Source organism: Chlorocebus sabaeus, chromosome 25, assembly GCF_047675955.1.
Source record: "Chlorocebus sabaeus isolate Y175 chromosome 25, mChlSab1.0.hap1, whole genome shotgun sequence".
Lineage (NCBI taxonomy): Eukaryota > Metazoa > Chordata > Mammalia > Primates > Cercopithecidae > Chlorocebus > Chlorocebus sabaeus.
This window is the reverse complement of record NC_132928.1, coordinates 9355506-9383036: the sequence shown is the minus strand read 5'-3', so window position 1 is coordinate 9383036 and position 27531 is coordinate 9355506. Positions and strand designations below refer to the sequence as shown.

The 27531-nt window shown below is 39.0% G+C and overlaps 2 protein-coding genes, 1 non-coding gene and 1 pseudogene across 4 annotated transcripts in view; 2 read left to right on the top strand and 2 right to left on the bottom strand.

Annotated features, from left to right (window-relative positions):
- The window catches only part of IARS2 (isoleucyl-tRNA synthetase 2, mitochondrial), a 71447-nt gene extending 50181 nt beyond the window's left edge, over positions 1-21266 (top strand). The window contains exons 14-23 of the mRNA XM_037985551.2: positions 134-227; positions 7419-7527; positions 10105-10207; positions 11543-11668; positions 12652-12783; positions 13911-14017; positions 15238-15383; positions 16334-16524; positions 18747-18891; positions 20727-21266. Of these exons, the coding sequence (XP_037841479.1) occupies positions 134-227; positions 7419-7527; positions 10105-10207; positions 11543-11668; positions 12652-12783; positions 13911-14017; positions 15238-15383; positions 16334-16524; positions 18747-18891; positions 20727-20869 (1296 nt within the window). The 3' untranslated portion in view covers positions 20870-21266. The remainder of the gene's footprint in view (positions 1-133; positions 228-7418; positions 7528-10104; positions 10208-11542; positions 11669-12651; positions 12784-13910; positions 14018-15237; positions 15384-16333; positions 16525-18746; positions 18892-20726) is intronic.
- Positions 10776-10878, top strand: LOC119619879 (small nucleolar RNA U13). Its single transcript, XR_005236320.1, has one exon. It is a non-coding gene; the product is annotated as a small nucleolar RNA U13 (small nucleolar RNA).
- On the bottom strand, positions 17116-17687 carry LOC140710237 (small ribosomal subunit protein uS8 pseudogene; annotated as a pseudogene).
- Positions 21267-21493: 227 nt separating the features above from the next.
- The window catches only part of RAB3GAP2 (RAB3 GTPase activating non-catalytic protein subunit 2), a 120504-nt gene continuing 114466 nt past the window's right edge, over positions 21494-27531 (bottom strand). Inside the window, exons 32-35 of one of the 2 annotated variants that reach the window (XM_007988400.3) lie at positions 26508-26597; positions 25719-25940; positions 24779-24937; positions 21494-24588 (exon numbers count right to left, since the gene is read on the bottom strand). In XM_007988400.3, coding sequence (XP_007986591.2) covers positions 24433-24588; positions 24779-24937; positions 25719-25940; positions 26508-26597 — 627 coding nt within the window. In that variant the 3' untranslated portion in view covers positions 21494-24432. The remainder of the gene's footprint in view (positions 24589-24778; positions 24938-25718; positions 25941-26507; positions 26598-27531) is intronic. The other variant, XM_073011506.1, reaches the window with a different exon arrangement.

Here is a 27531-nt window from a genome sequence, read left to right as displayed (position 1 = left end):
AATACTGTAAATTTCATCTAAAAATGTGAACTTAATGGTTGCATTTCATTTTCTGAAGACTTTTGGGGTATGGCATTTGTTGTCTGTATTGTGATCTTTGTGTACCTAACATGCTTTTACATTATCTTACTAGGTTGGTGGCCCTGATGCCTTGGAATATGTTCCAGGTCAGGATATTTTGGACATCTGGTTTGATAGTGGAACTTCATGGTCTCATGTTCTTCCAGGTAATTTTAAAAAATAGATATATGCTGATCAAGACGTTTTGAAAATATTGAATTGGTATTTAGAAGGGATCTATAATCAAAACCTTTTTTTGTGTGTGTGCTTTATTTAGAGATCTGCTATATTTTAGACCTGGAAGGACCCTTAGAGTTGACTCAATCAGTGATTTCTAAACCTTTTTCTGTTTTTCTAGATGAAATTTCATTTAGAATTTACAATACAGAAAATAGTTAAAAATGGGAATATTTTTCCTCCTTTCAACCAGTTCATTCTCCTTGGCCACTTGGCAACCCCAAGGCACCCAGTTTTGTAAAACAAAGTTTGGAAGTCACTGAAATAGTCTGACCTCATCATTTTTCAGAAGAGAAAATGAAATTGACTTAGAGCCAAGTTAGTTGATGGTCACATAGCTTAATAGTGTCAAACTGGAACTCAAGTACCCTGATTTTCAGTTCTCATCTTCTATACTACATTGCTTTTTGTGACTTTTTCTCCTCTCTGTACAAACAGCCGACTAACTTTTATACTTACTGATAATTAGGAAATGTTTTTGACTGACTGGATAAAGAGAAAGGAGAGACACTGGGCAGAAATTAGAAAGGAGTAGTAGGAGAAGGCACGTATCAGAGGATATGTTTAGATGCTTGAGAAGAAATATTTTTAAGGCAACTAAGTGAAAAGATAGAGTTCAAATGAAGAACAGGGATTGTTATCACTGTGAAGTTGGAGACAGGGATGAGATGTCACGGAAGCAGTGATGGATCACACAGTTCCTCACACTCTTACTAAGGGCCAGCTTTGGCCCGAGAGACCCTGTTTGCTTTCTGGAGTAAGGGTATGTGGGAAAAGTAGCTTGTCTACGAATCGCACAATGGGATTCCTAGTAGGTGGATCTATTTCCTTCATTTAAGCCTTTCTTTCAGCTTAGGAAATTTGAAAAACAAAATGCATGTAAATTCATGTTTTCTCTCTATTACAGACAAAATGTGCATAATAATAATGGCCAAATATAAGTTACATATTTTTATAATTTTTTGTAGTGATTTTTAGAATTATTATTTCATAATTTTCTCCCAGCATATTTGAGGGAAAATACTGCAAGTTTTGGTACTTTGCTTCCCTAAATTACAGTTATGTGTTACATAATGACATTGCAGTCAGTAGCAGACTGCATACATGATGATGACCCCACAAGATGATAATAAATTCGACTGCTGAACAACAGGGTTCTGACTGCACAGGTCTACTTATATGCAATTTTTTTCAATGAAATGCAGATGGAAAATATAGTATTCTCAGGATTTTGAAACTCACATATAGAAAGGGAGGGCTGACTTTTCATATATGCAGGTTCAGCAGGGCCAACTTTGGGACTGCTGTATTTGAGTATTCACAGATTTTGGTACATGTAGGGGTGGGAGGCTGGGGGGTTGCTGGGTCCTAGAACCAATCCTCTGCATATATCAAGGGATGACTACTGTATTTTTACTGTACCTTTTCTGTGTTTAGATATGTTTAGATACACAAATACGTACCATGTGCTGACATTGCCTGCAGTATTCAGTACAGTAACATGTTGTGCGGGTTTGTAGCCTAGGAGCAATACACTGTGCAATGTTGGCTAGATGTAGAGTCGGCTATCCCATTGAGGTTTGTGTAAGTACACTCTATGATGTTCACACAATGATGAAATCACCTAAGGGCACATTTCTCAGAGTATATCTCTATTGCTAAGCAATGCATGACTCTGTATCGAAAATGCAGGTCAATACCACTACTTAAGGTAGGAGGAAGAAGAGTTTCCTGCTGGCACATTTTGGGCAGCATTCTGAATTTCAGAAAAGAGTATGCCAATTGTGAAACCGTGAGGTATAGTGTATTTCAAAGTTTATTCACTGCTTTAGGCTTTGTGAGAATTAATGGTACTACCGTTGTTGCTTTTCAGTTTCTGAAATCGTTTTTACATTACCAAGTGCAGTGACTGCATGTTATATTTGGTGCCGTCTAGTGGTTTAAAATCCATGAAAACGGTCATAAAAACCTATCTGATAGAGTTTACTCATAATACTTCTAGAGTGTGATTTTTTTTTTTTTTTTTGAGACAGTGTCTCACTCTGTTGCCCAGGATGGAGTGCAGTGGTGTGATCTCAGCTCACTGCAGCCTTCACCTCCTGAGTTCAAGTGACTCTCCTGCCTCTGCCTCCTGAGTAGCTGGGATTACAGGCATGTGCCACCATGCCTAGCTAATTTTTGTATTTTTAGTAGAGAAGGGGTTTCGCTGTGTTGGCCAGGCTGGTCTCAAACTCCTGGCCTCAAGTGATTCACCTGCCTCAACCTCCCAAAGTGCTGGGATTACAAATGTGAGCCACTGCACCCGGCCAGAATGTAATGTTCTTAACCGAATAATTTTCACTGCAACAGAAAAATTTTAAATTAATTCATAATAACTGTACATATTGAGTACTTGTCGTGTTTTGATAGGTGCATTCAATATGTAATGATCAAATGAGGGTATGTAAACATTTACCCAAACATTTACCATTTCTTTGTTGTGGGAACATTTTATATCTTCTCTTTTAGTTATTTTGAAATATGCAATAAATTGTTACTATATTTACCCTATTGTATTAAACACTAGAATTTATCCCGTATATGTAACTCCTTTTCTATCCCCATTAACCAAACTCTCTTCATCCCTCCCTCTCACCCTTCCCAGCCTCTGGTAACTATCATTCTACTTTCTACCTCCATAAGACCAACTTTTTTGACTCCCACATATGAGTGAGATTATGGAGTATTTGTCTTTCTATGCTTGGCTTATTTCATTTAACATCATGACCTCCAGTTCCATCCATGTTGCTGCTAATGACAGGATTTCATTCTTTTTTATGGCCGAATAGTATTCCATTGTATATATTTATCACATTTTCTTTATCCATTCATCTTTGATGGATACTTAGACCGATTCCATATCTTGGCTATCGTGAGTAGCGTTGTAATAAACATGGAGATGTAAGTATCCGGTTGATATGCTGATTTTATTTCCTTTGCATAAATACCTAGTAGTGGGTTTGCTGGATCATATGATAGTTCTGTTTTTAGTTTTTTGAAAAGAAACCTTGATAATGTTTTTTTATAATGGCTGTACTAATTTACATTCCCACCAACAGTGTATAATAGTTCTGTTCTCTCTACATCCTTGCCATCATTTGTTACTTTCTTTTTCGTAATAGCCATTCTGGGCTAACTGGGGTAAGATGATATGTCACTGTGTTTTTGATTTGCACTTCCCTGATGATTAGTGATGTTGAACATTTTTTCATATACCTGTTGTCCATTTATATGACATCCTTTGAGAAATGTCTGTTCAGACCCTTTGCCCACTTTGCAGTGAGACTTTTTTTTTTGTTTCTTGTTTTTGCTGTTTCTTTACTTGAATTCCTTTATAATCTGAATATTAGTCCCTTGTCAGACAAATAGTTTGCAAATATTTTCTCCCATTCTACAGGTTGTCTCTTCACTGTGTTGATTGTTTCCTTCATTGTGCTACAACTTTTTCTTAATATAGTCCCATTTGTCTGTTTTTGTTCCTTTACTTGTGCTTTTGAAGTCTTAGCCATAACAGTTTTGCCTAGACCGATGTCCTAGAGGATTTCTCCTATGTTTTCCTCTAGTAGTTTCATAGTTGGGGACCTTAGATTTAAGTCTCTCTTTTGAGTTGATTTTTGTATATGATGAGAGGTAGAGGTCTGTCTGTCTGTCTGTCTCTTTCTTTCCTTCCTTCCTTCCTTCCTTCCTTCCTTCCTTCCTTCCTTCTTTCCTTCCCTCTTTCCTTCCCTCTTTCTTTCCCTCTTTCCCTCTTTCCTTCCTTCCTTCCTTCCTTCCTTCCTTCCTTCCTTCCTTCCTTCCTTCAGTGCATGGAATTGCATTGAATCTTTATTTATTTATTTATTTATTTATTTAATTATTTATTTGAGATGGAGTCTCGCTCTGTCGCCCAGGCTGGAATGCAGTGGCACAATCTTGGCTCACTGCAACCTCCGCCTCCCGAGTTCTAGTGATTCTTCTGCCTGAGCCTCCTGAGTAGCTGGAATTATAGGCATGTGCCACCACACCTGGTTAATTTTTATTTATTTATTTATTTTTTTGAGATGGAGTCTCACTCTTGTTGCCCAGACTGGAGTGCAATGGCACAACCTAGGCTCACTGCAACCTCCACCTCCCGGGTTCAAGCGATTCTCCTGCCTCAGCTTCCCAAGTAGCTGGGACTACAGGCATGTGCCACCACGCCCGGCTTATTTTGTATTTTTAGTTGAGATGGGGTTTCTCCATGTTTGTCAGGCTGGAATCGAACTCCCCACCTCAGGTGATCCACCCGCCTCAGCCTCCCAAAGTGCTGGGGTTACAGGCACGAGCCACCGTGCCCAGCAATTTTATATTTTTAATAGAGATGAGGTTTCACCATGTTGGCCAGGCTGGTCTCAAACTCCTGACCTCAAATGATCAGCGCCCCTCGGCCTCCCAAAGTGCTGGGATTACAGGCATGAGCCACAATGCCTGGCCACATTGAATTTTTTTTTTTTTTTTTTTTTTGATACGGAATCTTGCTCTGTTGCCCAGGCTGGAGTGCAGTGACACGATCTCAGCTTACTGCGACCACTGCCTCCCAGGTTCAAGCAATTCTTCTGCCTCAGCCTCCCCAGTAGCTGGGACTACAGGCACCCACCACCACGCCTGGCTAATTTTTTGTATTTTTAGTAGCGATGGGTTTCACCATGTTAGCCAGGATGGTCTCGACCTCCTGACTTCATGATCCGCCTGCCTCGGTCTCCCAAAGTGTTGGGTTTACAGGTGTGAGTCACCGCACCCAACCTTTTGAGGGTTTTTGTGTCTTTGTTCAACAGAGATATTGGCCTGTAGTTTTCTTTTTTGTTGTGTCTTTGCCTGGTTTTGGTATCAGGGTAATGCTGGCTTTGTACAGTGATTTAAGAAGAGTTTCCTCTTCTTGGATTCTTTGGAGTAGTTTGAGCAGAATTGTTGTTGTTCTTTATATATTTGGTAGAATTCAGCAGTAAAGCCATCTTGTCCTAGACTTTTCTTTGTTGGGAGACTTTGTGTTACTTATTCAGTCCAGTTACTCCTTACTGTTCTGTTTCTTCCCAGTTTAATCTTGGTAGGTTGTATGTGTCCAGGGGTTTATCCATTTCCTCCAAGTTTTCCTATGTGTTAGTGTACATTTGTTTATAGTAGTCTCTGATGATCCTTTGTATTTCTCTGTTGTCTATTGTATGTCTCCTTTATCTTTTTTTTTTTTTTTTTTGAGATGGAGTCTTGCTCTGTCACCTAGACTAGAGTGCAGTGGCCTGATCTCGTCGCACTGCAAACTCCACCTCCTAGGTTCAACCAGTTCTCTGCCTCATTCCTCCCAAGTAACTGGGGTTACAGGTGCCTGTCACCATGCCTGGCTAATGTTTGCATTTTTAGTAGAGATGGGGTTTCACCATCTTGACCAGGCTGGTCTTGAACTCCTGACCTTGTGATCAACCCGCCTCTGCCTTCCAAAGTTCTGGGATTATAGGTGTGCACCACCGCGCCCGGCCCCATGTCTCCTTTTTCACTTCTGGTTTTGTTTATTTGGATCTTCTTTTCTATTTTCTCAGTCTAGCTAGAGATTTTTTTTCTCTGCATATGCATTTACTTTCTTACATTATCTCAGACTTTCCTGGCTGCACAGACTAGGTTAAACCCTTTATTTTCTCCTTGGTAACACCCATCACAGTTATTTCTTTTCTTTTTTTTTTTTTTTTTTTTTTTTGAGACAGAGTCTCACTCTGTCGCCCAGGCTAGAGTGCAGTGGCACAATCTCTGCTCACTGCATCCTCTGCCTCCTGGGTTCAAGTGATTCTCCTGCCTCAGCCTCCCAAGTAGCTGGGATTACAGGCGCCCATCACCATGCCCAGGTAATTTTTGTATTTTTAGAGATGGGGTTTCGCCATGTTGGTCAAGCTGGTCTTGAACTCCTGACCTCAGGATTTGCCAGCCTCCACCTCCCATAGTGCTGGGATTACAAGTGTGAGACACCACACCTGGCCCCATCACAGTTACTTCTTGTTTAACATAAAATCTACCCTACTAGATGTCAGCTCCAAGAAGCAGAGTCCAGATTTCCCCAGGATCTAACACAATGCCTGCTATGTAACAAGTGCTCAGTAATATTGGTGTAATTGAATTGGTTTGATTCAGTTATTTAAATTTTGTTTCCCCACCTCCACTCAGGTAATCTTTCTTACATAAAGTTTGCTACACTGAATCTTCAATCTTAGGATATAAGGACAAATCATAATTTTATAAATAAAAGGGATTATGGGGGCTTTGAGAGTTGTGAGTTTAGATTTAAAATATGGATGTAATCTTCATCAAAGACCTCATGTTACTTTTTTTGAAAACCCTTTTATTTTGAAAAGTCATAAAGTATTATAAAGAATTACAGCGTGCTCTTCTTCATCTAGATTTTCCAATGTTAACGTTAACATTCTACTACATTTGCTTTATGTGTCCTCTCTATGTATATATATGTAGAGGAAAAGATGCATCTTTTATCTCAATACTTTAATATATATTTCCACAAAACACGGATGATCTCTTAACGTAACCAACACAGACATCAAAATTAGGGAATTAACATTGATTCCATACTGTTAACTGTCTGTAGAACTTACTAATTTTACCACACTCCTATGTGGAAAGGAAAAAAAAAAGGACCCAAGATCTAATCTGAGATCACATGTCACATTTAATTGTCATGTCTCTCTAGTTCTTGTTCTGTGTCTTTCATGACCTTGACATTCATGTAGTAGAGGTTTATTTTGTAGATGGTCTCTCTGGGTTTGTGGGATGCATTGTCATGATTAGATTCATGTTATGCATTTTAGGTAGGAATATCGCAGAAAGGATACTGTGTTTATTTCTATACATCATTTCAGAAGTCACATGATATATCTCTGTCCTGTTATTACTGGTGATATGTAACTTTGATCACTTTCTTGGTTAAGGTGGCGTCTACCAGTTTCCTCTATTGTAAAGTTGCTTCCCTTCCTCCCCACTAATTGTTATTAATTAATAAGTGTCTTCTTTTTCTATTTTAATTTACTTAAATTTCTGGGTGTCTTTTTCTTTTAATATTTAATTTTGAGGTCCTGACCAAAGAGCAGATTTGTACTTGGAAGGAAAAGACCAGCTCGGGGGTTGGTTTCAGTCATCCTTATTAACAAGTGTGGCCACAAGGAAGAAAGCACCTTATAAGTAAGTATTTATACCTGAGCCAACCTGCTGAGTACCTGCCAGTGTGTGAAGCACTATGCTGAGTACTATAGAGATGATAAGGCACCACCCTTGATTGCTTACAGTGTCCTGTAAGAATTTGAAGTAAAAAAAAGAGAAAGGACACAGGAGACAACACCAACGTGTCTTGTGAGTGTGATGCAGATCATAACTCCTTGAAGAAAAAGTCAGCATTGACTGGAGTAGTTGGGGGAACTTATGTAGTTCTGTTTTGTTTTGTTTTTTGAGAAAGGACCTCATTCAGTCACCCAGGCTGGAGTGCAATGGTGTGGTCAGAGCTCGCTGCAGCCTCCATCTCCTAGGCTCAAGCAATCCTCCTGCCTCAGCCTCCTGAGTAGCTGGGACTACAGACATGCACCACCACACTTGGCTAATTTTTACTTTTTTTTTTTAGAGATGCATTCTCCTCCCATTGCCCATGCTGGTCCCAAACTCATGGCCTGAAGCAGTCCTCCTGCCTTGGCCTCCCAAAGTGGTAGGATTATAGGCGTGAGCCACCATGCCGGGCCTAGAACTAGATCTTGATCTATGGTAAAACTTGACCAGGAGGAATGTAGGGAAGGATATTCGAGGTTGAGAGAAGACAGCCTGAGTGCAGATGTCCTTTATATTTGTAATATCCACAGTGGCTAGTGAGCTGAAACATTGCTTTCGTGAATTTTATTAAATTAGGTATTCTCATTTAGTACACATAATTACTTTTTCAAACGTGTGGGTGAAAATACTAATCAGAAAGATTCCTAAATAGCTTAGCTTAAGATTGTGGCTCTCTTAGGATAAAAATCCATCCCAGAACGTTTTGCATGTTTCTTTTTTTTTGAGATGCACTCTTGCTCTGTCGCCTAGGCTGGAGTGCAGTGGCGCGATCTTGGCTCACTGCAACTTTTGCCTCCCGGGTTCAAGCGATTCTCCTGCCTCAGCCTCTCGAGTAGCTGGAATTACAGGCACATGCCACCATGCCTGGCTAATTTTTGTATTTTTAGTAGAGACGGGGTTTCACCATGTTGGCCAGACTGGTCTCGAACTCCTGATCTCAAGTGATCCATGCTCCTGAGCCTCCCAAAGTGCTGAGATTACAGGTGTGAGCCACTGTGCCTGGCCCTTTTACATGTTTTTGTTTATTAACGTGTATTTTAAAGACCATTAGAAGGGCGGATCCTATTTTTTTCAAATTGTCTTTTGAAAATAATTTTGAGACGATAATCTGCTCTTTTAAGACATACTTTTTCCTGTTTTTTTTTTTTTTTTAGACCAAATCTCGCTCTTTCGCCCAACCTGGAGTGCAGAGGCGCGATCTCAGCTCACTGCAACCTCTGCCTCCCGGATTCATGCCATTCTCCTGCCTCAGCCTCCCGAGTAGCTGGGACTACAGGCGCCCAACACGGCACCTGGCTAATTGTTTTGTATTTTTAGTAGAGACGGGGTTTTATCATCTTAGCGAGGATGGTCTCAATCTCCTGACCTCATGATCCACCCGTCTCAGCTTCCCAAAGTGCTGGCATTACAGGCGTGAACCACTGCGCCCAGCCCTTTTTCTTGGTTTTATTTTTTCATTAAATTTTTTTTTTTTGATTTTTAGTGAATTATATAGTTTTTCCGCTATCACCAGAAAAGGTTTTATAACATTTCCAACACACTAAAAAGTTTTCTCATGCCCATTTGTGGCTAATCTCCACTCCCACCCTAGGGCCCCTGGCAACCACTGATCTTGCTGTCTCTGTAGTTTGCTATTTCTAAACTGGTTAGCTTTAATGATAAAATCAGTACACAGCAGAAGCTCAGAAAATAATCTGTTTAGTGATGAAAATATCTAAAGTTTTCCTTTGTGTAAGTCGAGAGTTCACTAACCATTGTGATACATGAGCTAAGAATGATTTTTTTTTTTTGAGATGGAGTCTTACTCTGTCTCCCAGGCTGGAGTGCAGTGGGATGATCTCAGCTCACTGTAGTCTCCGCCTCCTGGGTTCAAGTGATTCTCATGCCTCAGCCTCCCGAGTATCTGGGACTACAGGCACATGCCACCATACCCGGCTAATATTTGTATTTGTAGTGGAGACGGGGTTTCACCATGTTGGCCAGGCTGGCCTCAAACTCCTGGCCTCAATTGATCTGCCTGCCTTGGCCTCCCAGAGTGTTGGGGTTACAGGCATGAGCCACTGCACCCAGCTGAATTTGACTTTTAAGGAAAGGTTTCGACCGGGCGGGGTGGCTCATACCTGTAATCCCAGCACTTTGGGAGGCCGAGTTAAGTGGATCCCCTGAGGTCAGGAGTAGGTAGGAGAATCTCTTGAACCTAGGAGGTGGAGGTTGCAGTGAGCTGAGATCATGCCACTGTACTCCAGCCTGGGTGACAAGAGTGAGACTCCATCTCAAAAAAAAAAAAAAAGAAAGAAAGAAAAAGAAAAGATTTCATTAATAATCAGTCAAGAAAATTCATATTTTTGTGTCAAACTTAGATACTCTTTTTAGCTATACGTAATCTTCAAAAAGATAATTATAATTGTGTTTATCATTAACATAGCTGGTTTGTCCCTTTAGGACAGTGATTGTTCATGGATTTACCCTTGGAGAAAAGGGAGAAAAGATGTCCAAGTCTCTTGGGAATGTCATTCATCCTGATGTTGTCGTTAATGGAGGACAAGTAGGTGATTCTCTAAAATGTATTTTATTTTTGTTTTAAGGATCTTAAATTGGCAGCCAAAGCCCTTAAGATAGTTACTTCAATGTAAAAATAAAAACTATCTTTTATATTCTCAAATAACACATGATTTTAATGAAAAAGGCAGAGGCTGGGATTGTGGTCCTTTTACCTCATTTCAGGCCTGACTCTCCAGTTAGGTCCCAAACCATGCTGTTCCTTCTTCTTCTTCTTTTTTTTCTTTTTTTTTTTTTTGAGACAGAATCTCGCTCTGTCGCCCAGGCTGGAGTGCAGTGGTGCGACTTCAGCTCACTGCAAGCTCTGCCTCCCGGGTGCACGCCATTCTCCTGCCTCAGTCTCCCGAATAGCTGGGACTGCAGGCTCCTGCCACCACACCTGGCTAATTTTTTGTATTTTTAGTAGAGATGGGGTTTCACCGTGTTAGCCAGAATGGTCTTGATCTCCTGACCTTGTGATCCGCCTGCCTCAGCCTCCCAAAGTGCTGGGATTACAGGTGTGAACCACTGCGCCTGGCCTTTTTTAATTGTCTAAGAGCCTTTAAAATGTATAGGTCCTTTTGTGATTCGTAAGTGTGATGATTGGGTTTTCACACTATTGTGTGAGGTATGCCTCCCTCAAACCTTGTTACAGTGTTGGCACATTACTGTCTGAAGTGGAAACAAAAATGTGCAAAGTGTAATTGTATAGTTAAATGGAAATGATAAAGGAAAAAATGAGATTACAACTCCTAAGTGCACATTTCATTATTATGTTGTTGAAAATTATACATTTTAAAGCAGGTCCTAAATGTACATCAAATCTGAGGTTGCTGATAATTTGGGGGGATTTTGGGGCTGCTTTTGTGAAATAAATCGTTTGTCTGTTTTTTAAATTTTTTATTTTTTGACTCCTGTGGCTTTTTACTGCCCTCCTAACATCCTGTAACCATTCACTGTTTTGTATACAGAGTTGCTAGGAAATAGTGAAAGGAAAAGCAGGCCTTCCTCTTCCCCTCCCTTATTATAGAGACCTCCCTGGCACTGCTGTGTGTCTAACTGCCAGCTGTAATAGATGGAAACAGATATGGCCAGGGAAGAGATTAGGTATGAGCATTTGTGCATTGAACAAAATTGCAGAGCACCCTCTTTCTTTTTCCAGTTTTTTTTTTGTAGATACAGCCTAATTTGAGATTGTTAGCCTGCATTTCATTACAATGCTAGTATAGTTTATATTTGTATTGTGCTCAAAAATTTCAGAATAGGAGCTTTACCTAAAACATCTGTTCAGCTAATTGGAATTGAAAGCCATTTTGTTTATATATTTTTTCTCAATGAAAAGGATCAAAGCAAAGAGCCTCCCTATGGCGCTGATGTCCTTCGCTGGTGGGTAGCTGATTCCAATGTCTTCACCGAAGTTGCAATCGGCCCATCCGTGCTCAATGCTGCCAGAGATGATATTAACAAGGTTAGAACCATTATTCTTCCTATTTCTAAAGGACAGGTTTGCCAAATCAGTGTTTTAAAAAATGAGACACATTTTGTTTGGCACTGAAGAAACTGAATGAAAATGAGTTCTCCATATATTGTGAGCTTTTAAAAATCTCCTGTGTTGGCCAGGCATGGTGGCTCATGCCTGTAATCCCAGCACTTTGGGAGGCCGAGGTGGGTGGATCACGAGGTCAGGAGTTCGAGACCAGCCTGGCCAACATAGTGAAACCCTGCCTCTACTAAAAATAAAAAATTAACTGGGCGTGGTGGCGCATGCCTGTAGTCCCAGCTACTTGGGAGGCTGAGGCAGGAGAATTGCTTGAACCCAGGAGGTGGAGGTTGCAGTGACCTAAGATCCCACCACTGGACTCCAGCCTGGTGACAGCGTGAGACCTCGTCTCAAAAATAAAAAAGTCTTGTGTTAATTTATTTGTTTCAAAACATTGGTAGTAATACCAGTAACTTTATATAATTTGTATATAATATCCTTTATATTTTATTAATATATAAAATGTAGTATAGCATAGTATAGATTATATTAATTTTGTATATTTATGTACTCAATAACCTTTCAGATTTTTCCATGTATCTTTATTTTCACCTGTGAAGCAAGTGAAATAACATTATTCTGACCCACACACATGAATAAACTGGGCTACTGAAAGGTGATTCGTCCTAACGTAATAAAGAAATGTAATGAAAATTCAGTCATTAGGCATAAAAATCCTGTGGTTGTTTCTATAACTGGGCTATTGGAATAAGAGTTTGTTGTGTACTTTTTGTCTTTTATTTTTTTACATTTGTAGTGTTATTTGGAATGATAATAAAAATACCCCATTAAGAAAATGACAAGAGTTGGATGAATCCAACTTTATTACAGAGTAAAAGCATAACTTTTCAGTGAACATTGAAGGCATCATTAAATTTTTTTAACTGCGTATCTTTTCTTCCTATGAATAGCTTAGGAATACACTCCGCTTTCTTTTGGGAAATGTGGCTGATTTCAACCCAGAAACAGATTCCATCCCTGTTAACGATATGTATGTCATAGACCAGTATATGCTACATTTACTGCAGGATTTGGCAAACAAGGTAAATGTAAATTAATAAACTTCTGGAAACTAGAAATATCAGCACTATTTTAGGTTAAAATTTTAGTTTTATCTCAGTGGAACAGACCTTACTGGAAATAGTAACTATAGCACTCTTGAAAAGGTTATGCTTGCTAAATTCCACACATTCCCAGGTTGGCCTTAGGTATAAAGTGTTTTCATATCTTTTGAGTTTCTTAAAAGATTAGAGAAATATGTCCAGACCAGACTTTTCTCTTACGATTAGCTCTATTTCTCCAACAAGAAGGAATAAAGTGGAGTTATACTTTATTTATCTGCAGATGTGCTTCTCATAATAAAGTACAGAAATAACCAAAATGACTATTCCTATTTATCTCATAAGATATTTGCTCATTTTTATATAGACTTAAGTAATTTGTGTTTTCTGGCTGGGTGCAGAAGCTCACACCTATAAATCCTACCACTTTGGGAGGCCAAGGTGGGAGGATTCCTTGAGGCCAGGAGTTCAAGACCATCCTAGGCAACAGAGCAGGAACCCATCTCTACAAAAGTTTTAAAAATTAGCCAGGCGTGTTAGCGAGTACATGTAGTCCCAGCTCCTTGGGAGGCTGAGGCAGGAGGATCGCTTGAGCTCAGGGTTTTGAGGCTGCGGTGAGCTGTGATTGTGCCACTGCACTCCAGCCTGATTGACAGAGTGAGACCCTGTCTTTAAAAAAAAAAAACAAAATGGTGTTTTCTCACAATTGGAAATGTGTTTGCATTAGTGCACCCTTAAGTCAGAGTGTACATACCAGTTTTGCCCAATCAAAAATAAATGAGGCATCAATGAAGGAACACTAATGAATTGTTGGTAACTTCCACTGTTTACTGTTGTAAAACTGGTGTGCTTTTATTATTTACAATCTCATTCTTTCCTTGATTAATGTTCTTTCGTAGTTCTCAGAGTAAAATAGTATTTTCTGAGTGTAGTCAAATGTCTTATCCAGAAATGACATTCTGAAGATTCCCAGGAGTTCTTGCATATTTCCTGTTTTGTGTTTGTCTCTTTGAAATATATTTTTGAAATGAGCATATTTTGCTTGTGATGACTTAACATTTTCATTTGCCTGTCTCAGCTTCCGAATTTATTTTGACTTTGTTCCCTAGATTACCGAATTATACAAACAACATGATTTTGGAAAAGTTGTTCGGCTGTTACGGACATTTTATACCAGAGAGCTGTCTCACTTTTATTTCAGTATAATCAAAGATAGGTATGTATGACTAAATATTAAAATGCTTAACAATGGCCAGGCGTGGTGACTCATGCCTGTAATCCCAGCACTTTGGGAGGCCGAGGCGGGTGGATCACATGAGGCCAGGAGTTCAAGACCAGCCTGGCAAACATGGCAAAACCCTGTGTCTACTAAAAATACAAAAAATAACTGGGCATGGTGGTACATGCCTGTAATCCAAGCCAGTCAGGAGACTGAGGCACGGGAATCGCTTGAACCTGGGAGGCGGAGGTTGCAATGAGCGGAGATTGTGCCGCTGCACTCCAGCCTGGGCGACAGAGCAAGACGTCGTCTCAGAAAACAACAACAACAAAACCTCGGCAACTATTTTTTGAGTGTCTACTTGTGTTTGGCAACCGTCGGGGATTCAGTGATGAGCACGACGGGCAGTGTTGTGCAGTTATTAAGACTGGATTCCGGAGTCAAGCCTGAGTATAAAGGTTTGCCCTGCCGCTTACTAGCTTTCTGATTTGGGGCAACTTATTCTGTAATCTGTTTCTTCATCTGTAAAATGAGTATAATAATACTTACCTCGTGATTGAGAAGGAAAAGCAATAATGTGCTGTGCTTGATAAAGTGTTCAAAAAATCATCACTGCTAGTATCAGATGATGAACATAATACTTGTTCTCAGGAGTTCTCAGATCCTGAGGGGAAGAGAGAGAGATGTATGTGCAATTATGTGGTAACACTGTATAATATTAGCAGTATCCTTGTAGAAGAGGGCTGGATGCCAAGTCTTCATCTGTTGCTCCATTGGGCAGGTGATGGTCCTATCTTTATGATAATGAGTCCAGTCTGAGGTGTTAGCCTCAGCCTGTCAGCACCACAAGGACCTTGCACATAGGGATTCTAACTCCTACTCCTTCCCTTAAAACACTAATAGCATTGTAGTGGGTAGGAGCCACATGTGAAATACCGTCAACTAACTTATTCACAGTCCTTTAATATGGTAGTCTAGACTCTGGTTGTCATCCACCTGAGAAACAGAATGAGATAGCTAGCCATGAGTGCTTTCGAGGAGGTGGGTACATCTGGATGGAGTGAAATTGTAGGAGAGTGTATTGTATTCTTTAAGTAGAAGATGATTACAACCATAAGATTAGCCACTAGGAATAAACTCAACCTGAGGCAGGTCCTATTTTGGTGACCATAATGTGTAAAGTATTGTCAACTGCTGAATAAGTTGTTCTTGTTCAGGCTCTATTGTGAAAAGGAAAATGACCCCAGACGACGCTCTTGTCAGACTGCATTAGTTGAAATTTTGGATGTAATAGTTCGTTCTTTTGCTCCCATTCTTCCTCACCTGGCTGAAGAGGTGTTCCAGCACATACCTTATATTAAAGGTAAGGAATACTTTGTTTATTCTCTTAATGAGAAAGAGCCCTGATAAAGGTGCGACTTCTAATTTTATCTGCTTCATAAAAGGGGCACTTATCCATTTACAGTGACTGCTCTATGACAGTATATCTTGGTCATGTATTTGTTTCTGCACCTGTTTGTAGAGGAGTAGGGTAAATTTCAGAATTCTGTGTTTTCTGAAATGTATTAGCAGCTTGACTGTGTTGAGAAATCACTTTTTTTCTTAAATACCTTTATAAATGTTCTGAAATGGCCAGGTGTGGTGGCTGACGCCTGTAATCCCCGCACTTTTGGAGGCTGAGGTGGGTGGATCGCTTGAGGTCAGGAGTTCAAAACTAGCCAGGCCAACATGGCGAAACCCCATCTCTACTGAAATGAGCCGGGCATGGTGGTGGCGGGCGCCTATAGTCCCAGCTACTTGGGAGGCTGAGGTAGGAGAATTGCTTGAACTCAGGAGATGGAAGTTGCTGTGAGCCAAGATCATGCCACTGTACTTCAGCCTGGGTGACAGCGCAAGACTCCTTCTGAAAAAAGAAAAAAAAAAGTTCTGAAATATATTTTAGGTTATATTAAAACAAAATATAGTGCTTTTAGCGAGTATTATATGATAGCTGTATAAAGGGGGGAAGTCACTTATAATCTTACTACTGATAGCTGTTAATATTGGGATATTTCTATATATTTTTTTCTAAGCATCCTTTTTTTTATTTGAGCTCTTATTATATATTTTCTCTTTTGTTTAAACGTAGCAAATATTTTCCAATGCTGATAGAAATGTTTTGTAAGTAATTAGGATGGCTCCATAATATTTCATCACTTGATTACCGTAAATAACAATTCTTATTTCCCATTAATGGTAAATATTTAATGGTTAGAGCTTCATATACAGCTTAGGATGTTTGTAAAGCAGTTTACTGTTTTTATTCTTCTGAAGAGCCCAAGAGCGTTTTCCGTACTGGGTGGATTAGTACCAGTTCTATCTGGAAGAAGCCCGGGTTGGAAGAAGCTGTGGAGAGTGCGTGTGCAATGCGAGATTCATTTCTCGGAAGCATCCCTGGCAAAAATGCAGCTGAGTACAAGGTTATCATAGTGATAGAACCTGGACTGCTTTTCGAGATAATAGAGGTATGCAGCAATATGTCCCTTTTGAAATGGTGTTAGTATCATAGAGCTTTGCCTGAAATTTGCTTTTAAAATGTGTCTAAATTAAAAAAAAAATTAATTTAGAATAGGGTTTATCTTCTAATCCTGATATTATCACTGATTCTTTGTTTCCTACTTCACCATGTTCTTTTCCATGTCTTGTAAAACATGTTCTATGCATGTAACACGTATATGTTACTGTGCAGGGACAGGGAAGGAATAAATAAAGTTCTGTTTCAAATCAAAGGCCTCAGGACTATTTAGAAGACAGGTGACATATAAATTCATCATGATCGTCTTCGAATGTATAAAAATTGGGAGTTTTGTATTAAGGGTCAGGTTTCCTGAGAATTTCATCCATCTGGACCAGATTCAAAGCGAACCCAAAAAGAGTTTCCATTCTTATTTTGTGAAATCTGGAGAAAATTCATTTTATCCAGCAAGTTACCACATATATTTCAAAGCATTTATCCTGTTTTTATTTCCAGAAGGGCCATCAGAATTTTCTTCTTGGGATTTTTAGGGTTGATTGGCCAGATTGGTTTATAGCTTCACATAATGATGTGATTTTTCTCCAGTCTAAATGCTTAAGAAGAGAATTGTCAATGAATATAATTTTTTTTTTCCATGAGGCATTTTATTTGTAAATATATGTATTACATCCCTAAAAAAAGAATCCCAGGATTTTCCCTCCTGTGCGTTTTCATCTTGCTTCTTCATGGTCCATGATGCCAGCTGAGGTTGTCGGTACAATGAAACCAAACTGGCGGGATGGAAACAGAATTATTTTGCCATTTTTCTAGATCTTTGAGTTGCACATCAAATCTGGGGCTGATCACTCCATACTTGTTTAGCCTGCCTGTGAGGTTCACAACAGTTTTCCCAGCTCTGTGATCATCAGTGATTTCAGATTTGCCAATGTAACCATGCTTTACCATCACAGTGAGAAACCGGATGATGACTTTGGAGCGTGGCCTAAAGCCTGGCTTTTGCCTCTCTTTCGGCACTGTTGGTGCTCTCGAGAGCATCAGCCAGGACATTCATGTGCACCATCGTGGCGGTGCAGAAAGATGGTGGAAAGAGCTATTTTTAAAAAGTTTTATTAGTGTCAGTTTTCTAAAAAATACCCATCTCATTTTGTATGGTAAGCTCAATTTAAATTTTTAATGATGTGATTAGCGTGATTAAGATTTGAGCTTGAAATAGCTAGTAGGTATAATAGATGAGGTGGTCACATTTTAAAATTTAAAACTTGGGAAGCTGTTCATTTTACAAGCAAGGGAGTGAGGACTGCTGAAGCTATGACCTAGCCAGGGTAACACAGCCTAGTCCTGGCCTTTTTTCCTGCATACTGTGTTTCCTTTGACTTCAGTCTTTCTAAGTAATAAACTGAAAAGAACAGCTTGTTTGGATCAATCTTTATTGGAAAAAATACTTTGGGATTTTCAAAAACATGAATGTGTTTTCCTTAGGAATCATACCAAGTAGCTGTCAGATGGAGTCCTGGTTCCGTCCATTACTAATTGTATAAACTTGTTAAAACCAAATTCATCTCTTTGAGTCTCCTGTTTCTCATGGACTCTCATTTTTAAAGGAATGTCTGTGTTGGTTAGCTTAAAAACTCACTTTGAAGATCAAAATTACAGAGTAAAGTGTGTTCATCAGACAAATTCAGTCTACTTCAGAAGCGTTCTGTGTATTGTTCAGATTGCCACGATCAGTATATATTACTAAAAGCAGGTACCTGTTGAGATAGTATTTTAGCTCCTCACCCAATGATACATGAAAAAAAAAAAAAAGGCTTTGAGGCTGGCAGACCTGGGCTTGACCTGCAGTTCCACCACTTACTGGTTGAGAATCTTGGGCAAGTTAACCTCTCTTTGCTTGTTTCTTCATTTGTAAAGTGAGGATAATAAACACCATATAGGTTTTTTTGTGTGTATGCGACAATTAGAAATAAGAGACATTATAGGATCTAGCAAAGTGAAGTGCCTGGCATTCTCAATAAATACTGTTGATGGACATTTTTAGTTAAAACCTTTTATACTAATTAGGATTGATGCATTTAATGGTATTTGCTCAGGATGCAATGGTATACCAAAAGGTTCCTCTCTAAACATGAGAATTTATAGTGTCTCTTTTTATAACCTCAGTTTATGGTAAAAATTTAACATAAACTGTAACTTTCACATGCTTTCTTACAGATGCTGCAATCTGAAGAGACTTCCAGCACCTCTCAGTTGAATGAATTAATGATGGCTTCTGAGTCAACTTTACTGGCTCAGGAACCACGAGAGATGACTGCAGATGTAATTGAGCTTAAAGGGAAATTCCTTATCAACTTAGAAGGTAAGAAGGAGGTGAAAGTAACAAGTAACATCTGGAGAATTGAATAACTCTAGGTCATCTCCAACTTCCCATGGACTAGATTTATTCTAAAGGTAGATATGTACTTAGAATACGTCTTTCTGTGGAAATAATATAAACAATTGCCAAGTTTCTAAGCCCGCTGTTAAAAGTATCTTGCCTGATGATCTTGGGAACTGAGGGCTAGGGACTGAAGAGGGAGATTTTCTTTCTGTCCTTTAAATAAATAATGGTCATTTTATATGAAGTTTATGTTAGTCTGACTTGCTCCCATTTCCCTTTTGTGTCCCCCTGCTTTGATACTTAGTACCCCAGTACTGGCCCAGTCCTGCCCACTGTTCCCCAGTGTTGATTCTAAAATTTCCTATTATGTGTACCCCAGATTAAAATATTTAGCCATTCTTGTGAGGGATTAAGGAGGAAGTTTTATTGAGCTCATTCTAATGATGGTATCTCATAAGCAAGCATTTTGTCAATATTTGTTTTATAGAAGATTTTAAAAGTCAACCTGGTTCATTTTCATTGGTGGAGGTAGAGTTGCATTAATAAAGAAAAATAGGCCGGGTGCGGTGGCTCACTCCTGTAATTCCAGCACTTTGGGAGGCCGAGGCAAGGTGGATTGTGAGGTCAGGAGATCGAGACTATCCTGGCTAACATGGTGAAACCCCATCTCTACTAAAAATACAAAAAATTAGCTGTGCGTGGTGGCATGCGCCTGTACTCCCAGCGAGGCTGAGGTAGGAGAATGGCGTGAACCTGGGAGGCGGAGCTTGCAGTGAGCCGAGATCACACCACTGCACTCCAGCCTGGGCAACAGAGCGAGACTCCGTCTCAAAAAAAAAAAAAAGAAAAATAAGCAGGTACCTTGGCAAAGGTTATGCTGCTTGTGTTTTTCATAGCTTTTGGGTACCAGGAGATGGGAAGCTAACTTACAGGCAGCAGTTCAAATTTGGGCTTGGCAGCACAGACCATGTAGTAAAAGTTCTGGCTAAATTTACTTTGTATAATTTTTTCTTTCCTTTTTTTTGAGACAGAGTTTTGCTCTTGTCACCTAGGCTGGAGTACAATGGCGCAATCTTGGCTCACTGCAACCTCCGCCTCCCAGGTTCAAGCAATTCTTCTGCCTCAGCCTCCCAAGTAGCTGAGATTACAGGCGCCCACCACCACACCCGGCCAATTTTTGTATTTTTAGTAGAGACAGGGTTTCACCATGTTGGTCAGGCTGGTCTCGAACTCCTGACCTCAGGTGATCCACCTGCCTCGGCCCCCCAAAGTGCTGGGATTACAGGCGTGAGCTACCATGCCCAGCCATGTAATGTTAATATACTCTTTGTACAATGACTAGATTACTTTTATATTTTTATCAGTCCGAAGTCTAAGAGTATTAATTGTGGAGATATTTTTGGTTCCTTCTGTCCCATGAGAAATTTTGAGTGAGGACACCGTAGTTGTCACTATAATTTGGCTTTTAAAAATTCTTAGTCATGTATGTAGCTGGAGAGGCAGTGTCATTCATCAGAACTATATCAAGATTTAACAGCTAGAAAGTCTGCTCTGCCTGCGTAGATGTAGAACTCGGTGACTTGGGAGATGTCAGTTAAGTCACGGGGTCTCTAATTCCTCAGCTCTCTTCAGTTGTCGAGTTGTATGATCCCATTATCTTGGCTATATATGTAATGGGGCAAATGGGGAAGTGTCTAACAAGCTTTACCAAGGCAGGACAGAAGACTGAAAAAGAAGCCTCTGCTAAACCAATTAAGAAACAGTGTTACAAGTTGAATGCCATTCAGAAATTCTCTTCATGTATTTTTTTATAGGTGGTGATATTCGTGAAGAGTCTTCCTATAAAGTAATTGTCATGCCGACTACGAAAGAAAAATGCCCTCGTTGTTGGAAGTATACAGCGGAGTCTTCAGATACACTCTGTCCTCGATGTGCAGAAGTTGTTGGTGGAAAATAGTATTAACAGCTCACTTGAGCAAGAACCCTCCTGACAGTACTGGCTAGAAGTTTAGATGGATTATTTACAATATTGGAAAGAAAGCCAAGATTTAGGTAATGAGTGGATGAGTAAATGGTGGAGGATGGTCAAAATCAGAATTATAAAAGAAGTATTTCCTGTAACTATAGAAAGAATTATGTATATATGTATGCAGAAATATATATATGTGTGTGTATCTGTGGATGGATATATATATATCTTCCTATATATATCCATAATGGACTTATTCAGAAATAGATATGTATTCAGCTTGTCTTCAAATATGGCCGAGCAGAAAATGTTTTATATTTTATAAATCTTTTGACTCAGTATTTAAATTCTATCACACTGAAAATAAAGGCATTCTGGAAAAGTACTGACTGATGTTGGTGCAGAAGTTGTCAATAGCAAGTAAAAGAAGTAGAGTTTTGAAAGGGAATGGCGAAGGCATGTTTCCCTTAAGAGGTGAAGGGTCATATCATTCTTCCTGTTAGTGAACATCAACCTTTTCAGAATAGCTAGTTTTTGGGGTTGGATTAGAAAGAAAATAATCACCACATATGTTACTCAAGAGAGGAAGAAATCTCTTAATACTTATGAATGTTTAGGAAACAACATGAAAGCTGAAAATTTATTTCACTAATATACATAAGTTCACAACAATGGACAGAAAATAGCAATATATACAGAATTTCACTACTTACAGTACATTACAATAGAGAAAGCATTTTATAAACAATTCAGTATTGGATTAAAGTCTTTTAAAGATGCCTAATTCTATTCAGCAGGAATCTAACTTGGTAGACACCCAGCAAACCCATTCCTATCAGGGTGAGAGGGCTTTCGCTGTTGCTATAGTGTACTGTAAAAATATTTGTCCCTTATAAATGAAATGGACCACAGCAACTTCTGAATGAACATTATATTCAGTGTAAGTCTTATAGTATTAAATTTCAGATTTTTGACTTTAGATCGCAATTGTTTTTAAAAAGCAATTTAAATGTAACAGTGTTTATTTTGACCCACAGACGAATTTTTATAATAAAGTTAAAACTTTTTTTCTGTTTGCAAAAGTATGATGCATTTAGAAGCATGGTGCTATATATCTCTTTATCTACATTTACCCTGGCCCCTCTAGTTCGACATCTAAACAGAACCTGTAATGTAGAAGTTATGATTATTTGAACACTTTGTTTTCCTTCAGCTTTATATAAATAAGATAAAAATGCATATTTAACATTAATGGAGAAAGTTGTGTGAAGGTGGGCATATATCTAGGGAAACACTACTGGTTATTGGCGTCTCATCAATAACTACAATAAGTGCCACACACCTTTGTTTCAGAAACCACCTGTTCTACATTAAAATCTAATTCCTTTATCATCTATGGCTCTTTGTTGTTATAGAATGTCTACATAGGTATTTATTTGCCTTTCTTCCTATCAGATTTATTTATTTTAAAAGCCCTTGATAAGTAATAAAATATTTAACTGCTTTTGTTAACCATACAAGTCAGAATTCAATTTTAAAATTCTATGAAAAATTTTAGGATAACAAATCTAACTAGAGACTTAATGGTTTGTATCAGGATTCTGTGAGCCATACTTCAGCTTATTATTGTTCTCAGCAATCCCCACATTTGATTGTCTGTTCTACTAGAGTAAGCTTAACCAGTTTTATTATCTAAAATGCTTAATAAGTGCCCCCTCCCCTCCAAGTGATGATGGAATTGAGGATTTAGTCTTTAAAAATACCTATAACTCCAAATTTCTTTGACTAGCCTCCTTAAGTTCATACTACTTTCAGCGTACTTGGAAAAATCACAGGAAGAACTAAATCTCTTAGAACACATATAACAAGGGACTGTTAATACAGAGCCGGATATGTTTACAAGAATTCTAGGATGTGTCTGGCTGGGGCAGTGGATACCCAAGCAGAGGCTGGGAGGTTGGACTAGCCCTTTCCAATGCTGCTACTCTATAAAATGTATGTCTCAGTCAGACTCACAGGCCCCCATCCCAAATACTGAAGACATCTTAACCATTTATCTTGTAAGATTTTAAGTTTGATAGTTACTTAACAGTAATTACTAAATTTTAGCCAGTTAAATTCTTGTTTGGATGTGCTCTTTTAGCTCAAAAAACAAGATTTGTTTTTCTTTATATCCCTGAAGGACATACTCCTCAACTTTGCATGATTACTATAGTTGGCTTCTTAAGGGGAAGTGAAGAAACAAACTTCTGTATCACAGTGACTTACTATGAATAATAATTGTGATCCATGACACATACCCATAATTACACTGTAGGGCTACATTCTAAAAATATACCATAATAAATACTTGGTATTTGTAGAGCTCAAAGCACTCTTTTACAGAGTTTTGGTTAGTTTGGTTTTTTCTTTTTCTTTTTTTTTTTTTTTCGAGACAGGGTCTGGCTATATTGCCCAGGATGACCTCAAACTCCTGGGCTCAAGCGATCGTCCTGCAGCCTCCCGAGTAGCTATAGTTTGGTTCTAGTCAGTAAATATTTAGCACTTGGACTGCTCTAGGCACTATAGGGTACAAAATTAGTTGTATTTTATCCTCTCATCCCAGCTGTGAGGTAGGTTTGCTAAAGCTGTAATATCACTAAGCAGTTTTTTCAATACTGTTCCCAAGATAACAATTAGCAAATCCCAGAAGCATTTCTAAACACTTGTAGGAAAAATAAAGTTGGACTTAAAATTTTTAGTATCTTTGCCTTTTTTTTTTTTTTTTTTTTTTACATAAGTTTTACAAGATAATACATTTTTACAGTGACCTGATGTGGATACAACTTTGCAACTTGCAAAAAGCAAATCTTAACTTATATTATAATGTAATTTGCTGCATTGTACACACCTCTTATTCTCAATTTTGGCAAGTACAACAGGTTAAGGGTTCTATTTAGTGTCCCCTTCTGATGAATATGATGATCTTGAACCCATTCTTCCTCCTCAAGCATGGTCATCCTCCTCTGATGGCAACAGCAGAACCTCTGGGAAAGGAAGCTTTCAGTATCCAGAACTCCCAGGTGGCAGCCCATGTGGGATTTGGAGCATGACAACAAAGTCATTTTCTCAACATTTACTAAAGGAGAGTGGGGTGTTTCTATACTCTACTGATGGGGACCGTACATGAACACATTTAAATTGAATTACAACAACATTTTCGATAGGAAATATAGAATCTTATAAGAACATAATCTAAATTATAATCAATTTTAAATAGCAAAGGTTAACAATAAAGCTATTTAAGTGTTTGAATTAGAAATAAACAGTAAAACATCTGTATTATAACAGAGTTGATATTTGTTTATATTTTGTCTTCAATATTAACCAAAGGAGTGGAATTTAGCCAGGGTTGTACTTTTTTAAAAGTTGTATATACTTTTATTTATTTTACAAAAGGAAAAAAAAAAAGACATACTTTCCCCATAAAATTCCAGGTCTTACTATGTAAAATAACCATGCACTACTTCATGTTATAATCATAATTTTAGACTATTTCCAGTAGGTAAGTGTCATAAAGAAGGAAGAGATATGGCTTCCACAGCTTCAACAAGGTGTAAGGCTAGACCATACTGCCCATGTTTTTCTGGTAAAAGCTCGATTACTTTATTTACTAGTTTAGCTGTTGTTGCAATTGGCACTTCAGTGTTTTGAAGGTCCTGGGGGTCCTGCAAATGGGACACAAAAATAACCTATTATAGACAACTAAATAATAATTGTTACTGACTTAAGAGTTATTACATAAAAATGCTTTTCTTTGTAAGTAGGTGAATTACATTTGTCAAATTTTCTTCATAACTTATTAACTAGGCACTCAAGAAAATGACCTTTTGCCTGATCTCGATCTATGGTACTGACCATTGCTTTCAGCCAAGTACACAGTGTGGGTGGAAGTCTGGCAAGCAGCTCCATTCCTTCTTTTGTCTGGGTGTGGAGAAGCGCATGAGCCAGCCTTTGCCCCGTCAGCACCAGCAGCTGAGAGGCAAGGACCTCTTTGTCATGAACCTGTAGAATGGCCTGAAGATAGGAACATGGAGAAAATAATACAGTCAGAATGAGCAGATTTGTTTCTTCTATAGGAAAGAGGTTGCCAGTGAAGAGATTCTAGTTGATTTTTGAACTGTGGCCATTTATCTTTTGATTATATACAACCAAAGATAAATCCAAATCAAACTTAGCATTTAAACCCAAATTTCTGCTCCTTGGTTAATTTTTTTTTTTTCTCTTATCACCTAACCTTTCAATTCAATATGGCTACTCAGTGTGCTGTTTTCAAACTTTTGGCAAATAAAGGGAGTTTCATGTCATGTCTATTTGAAGCCCTCTAATGGCTTTTTTTTTTTTTTTTTTTGAGATGGAGTCTCACTCTGCCACCCAAGCTGGAGTGCAGCGGTGCAATCTCGGCTTACTGCAGTCTCCACCTCCTGGGTTCAAGCGATTCTCCCACTTCAGCCTCCCAAGTAGCTCGGATTACAGGCACGCGCCACCATGCCCGGCTAATTTTTTGTATTTTTAGTAGAGACAGGGTTTCACCATGTTGTCCAGGCTGGACTATCAAGTCCATGAGGAAGGAACCTTGTCTGTTTTGTTTACTGCTATATCCCTGTGCGTAGGGCAGGCCTGGCACACTGTAGGAATTATTTGATTATAATTTTTGTTTTAAAAAATAGTATATTGTTCTATTTTTGTACCTAGATGTTCCAACAAAAGGAAGAGCAAAAGGCTTCATTGGAGAGTCTTTATTCCAACTATCAATTTTATAACTTGAGCCCAATTAACATTCAAAGGGTCATGTTACCTCTTCTCCTAAGTGGTCAACTCCATAGTTGTATAGCTCCCCAACATAATGCCTTCTAACAACATCTTCACTAACTTGAAGGTGATGGGCTAAATCCACAGCTAGAGCTGGCCAATCCTGGTCTTTCCCAAAAGGAGTAGGTGTGGCCTCTTCTGTGGGATCTTTGACCTTTGTGGCTGAATGTTGGGCCTGGACAGCTGCACTGACAACTTTCAATAAGAACTTGAAAATGGAGAAAGAGATACAGCAATGTATTGTTACTGTTTCATTTTAAAATACCTAAATCAAAGTATTGTTAGCTTTTTTGTCACTTACAGTGGCTTTTCCATTAAATTGTTTAATTATCAAAAAAAGGAACACATCATTTAAAGGTAAACAACTAGCTTTCAAGAATACTTTGAAAGTGGTCATTTTTTAAAATATTATTTTATTTATTTATTATACTTTAAGTTCTAGGGTACATGTGCACAACGTGCAGGTTTGTTACATATGTATACATGTGCCATGTTGGTGTGCTGCACCCATTAACTCATCATTTACATTAGGTATATCTCCTAATGCTATCCCTTCCCCCTCCCCCACCTCACGATAGGCCCCGGTGTGTGATGCTCCCCTTCCTGTGTCCAAGTGATCTCATTGTTCAATTCCCACCTATGAGTGAGAACATGTGGTGTCTGGTTTTCTGTCCTTGCGATAGACAGTGGTCATTCTTTTCAAAAGCAAGCTAGATTTTTCCTTTACTGTTTTTTTTCCAAGAAACAGAAACAAAATCCAATAGCTGTAATTTACCTGTTGTCGTACAGAAATAAAATTTGGATCCATTTCCCCACTAGGTAATAACTGAATTGAAGTTAGGTCTTTGAAAAATGCATTTTTTCCCTAAAGAGAAAGACAGCAAGAAAATTGATGAGTGTGGATTATGAAGGAGGGAAAGGGAGAAAGATCTGTTTAAAACTTAAGTCACTTAATGGTTGATTTTCATTTCTCCTTGAACAGTAAGATTTTAGAATTCTTCCGTTAATTTTTATAACAAGTATCTAGTATGGAGTAGACAGCCTTTAAGATGATCCCCAGTGATCCCCTCCTCCTGGTATTCATGTTTCCTATAGTCTCCTCTCCTTGCATGTAGGCTGGTGACTTGCTGCTAGCAAACAGAAGTAGGTAGAGGTGATGGCATGTTACTTCCAAGACCACGTTCCAAAGGCTGCTTCTGCCTTGAGGCACTCATATTCACTCTCACTTGTTCTACAGGAAGCCAGGTTCCATGTTGTGAGCTGCTGTATGGACAGGCACATGCGGCATAAATGAATCTTGCCAACAATTGTGCTTGGAAGTGAATCACCCTTTCCCCATCCCAGCTGAGCTCTCAGATGCAGCACTTTAACTACAGCTTCATGAGAGACTAAGCCAGAGGCACCTAGATAAGGAGAACACAGATTACTGACCCACAGCAACTGTGAAATAAATGTTTGGTATTTTCAGCCAAGCTTTGGGATGATTTGCTCTGCAGTAATAGCTAAGTAATACATATATGTACCCTGAATCTTTTTTTTTTTTTTTTTTGAGACAGGGTCTCACTCTGTTGCCTAGGCTGGAATGCTCACTGCAGCCTCCACCTTCCTGGTTCAAGTGATTCTCTGACCTCAGCCTCCCAAGTAGCTAGGACTACAGGCATGTACTATCAAGCCCAGGCTAATTTTTTTGTATTTTTAGTAGAAACGGGGTTTCAGCATGTTGGCCAGGCGGGTCTCAAACTCCTGACCTCAGGTGATCTGCCTGCCTCGGCCTCCCAAAGTGCTGGGATGACAGGCAT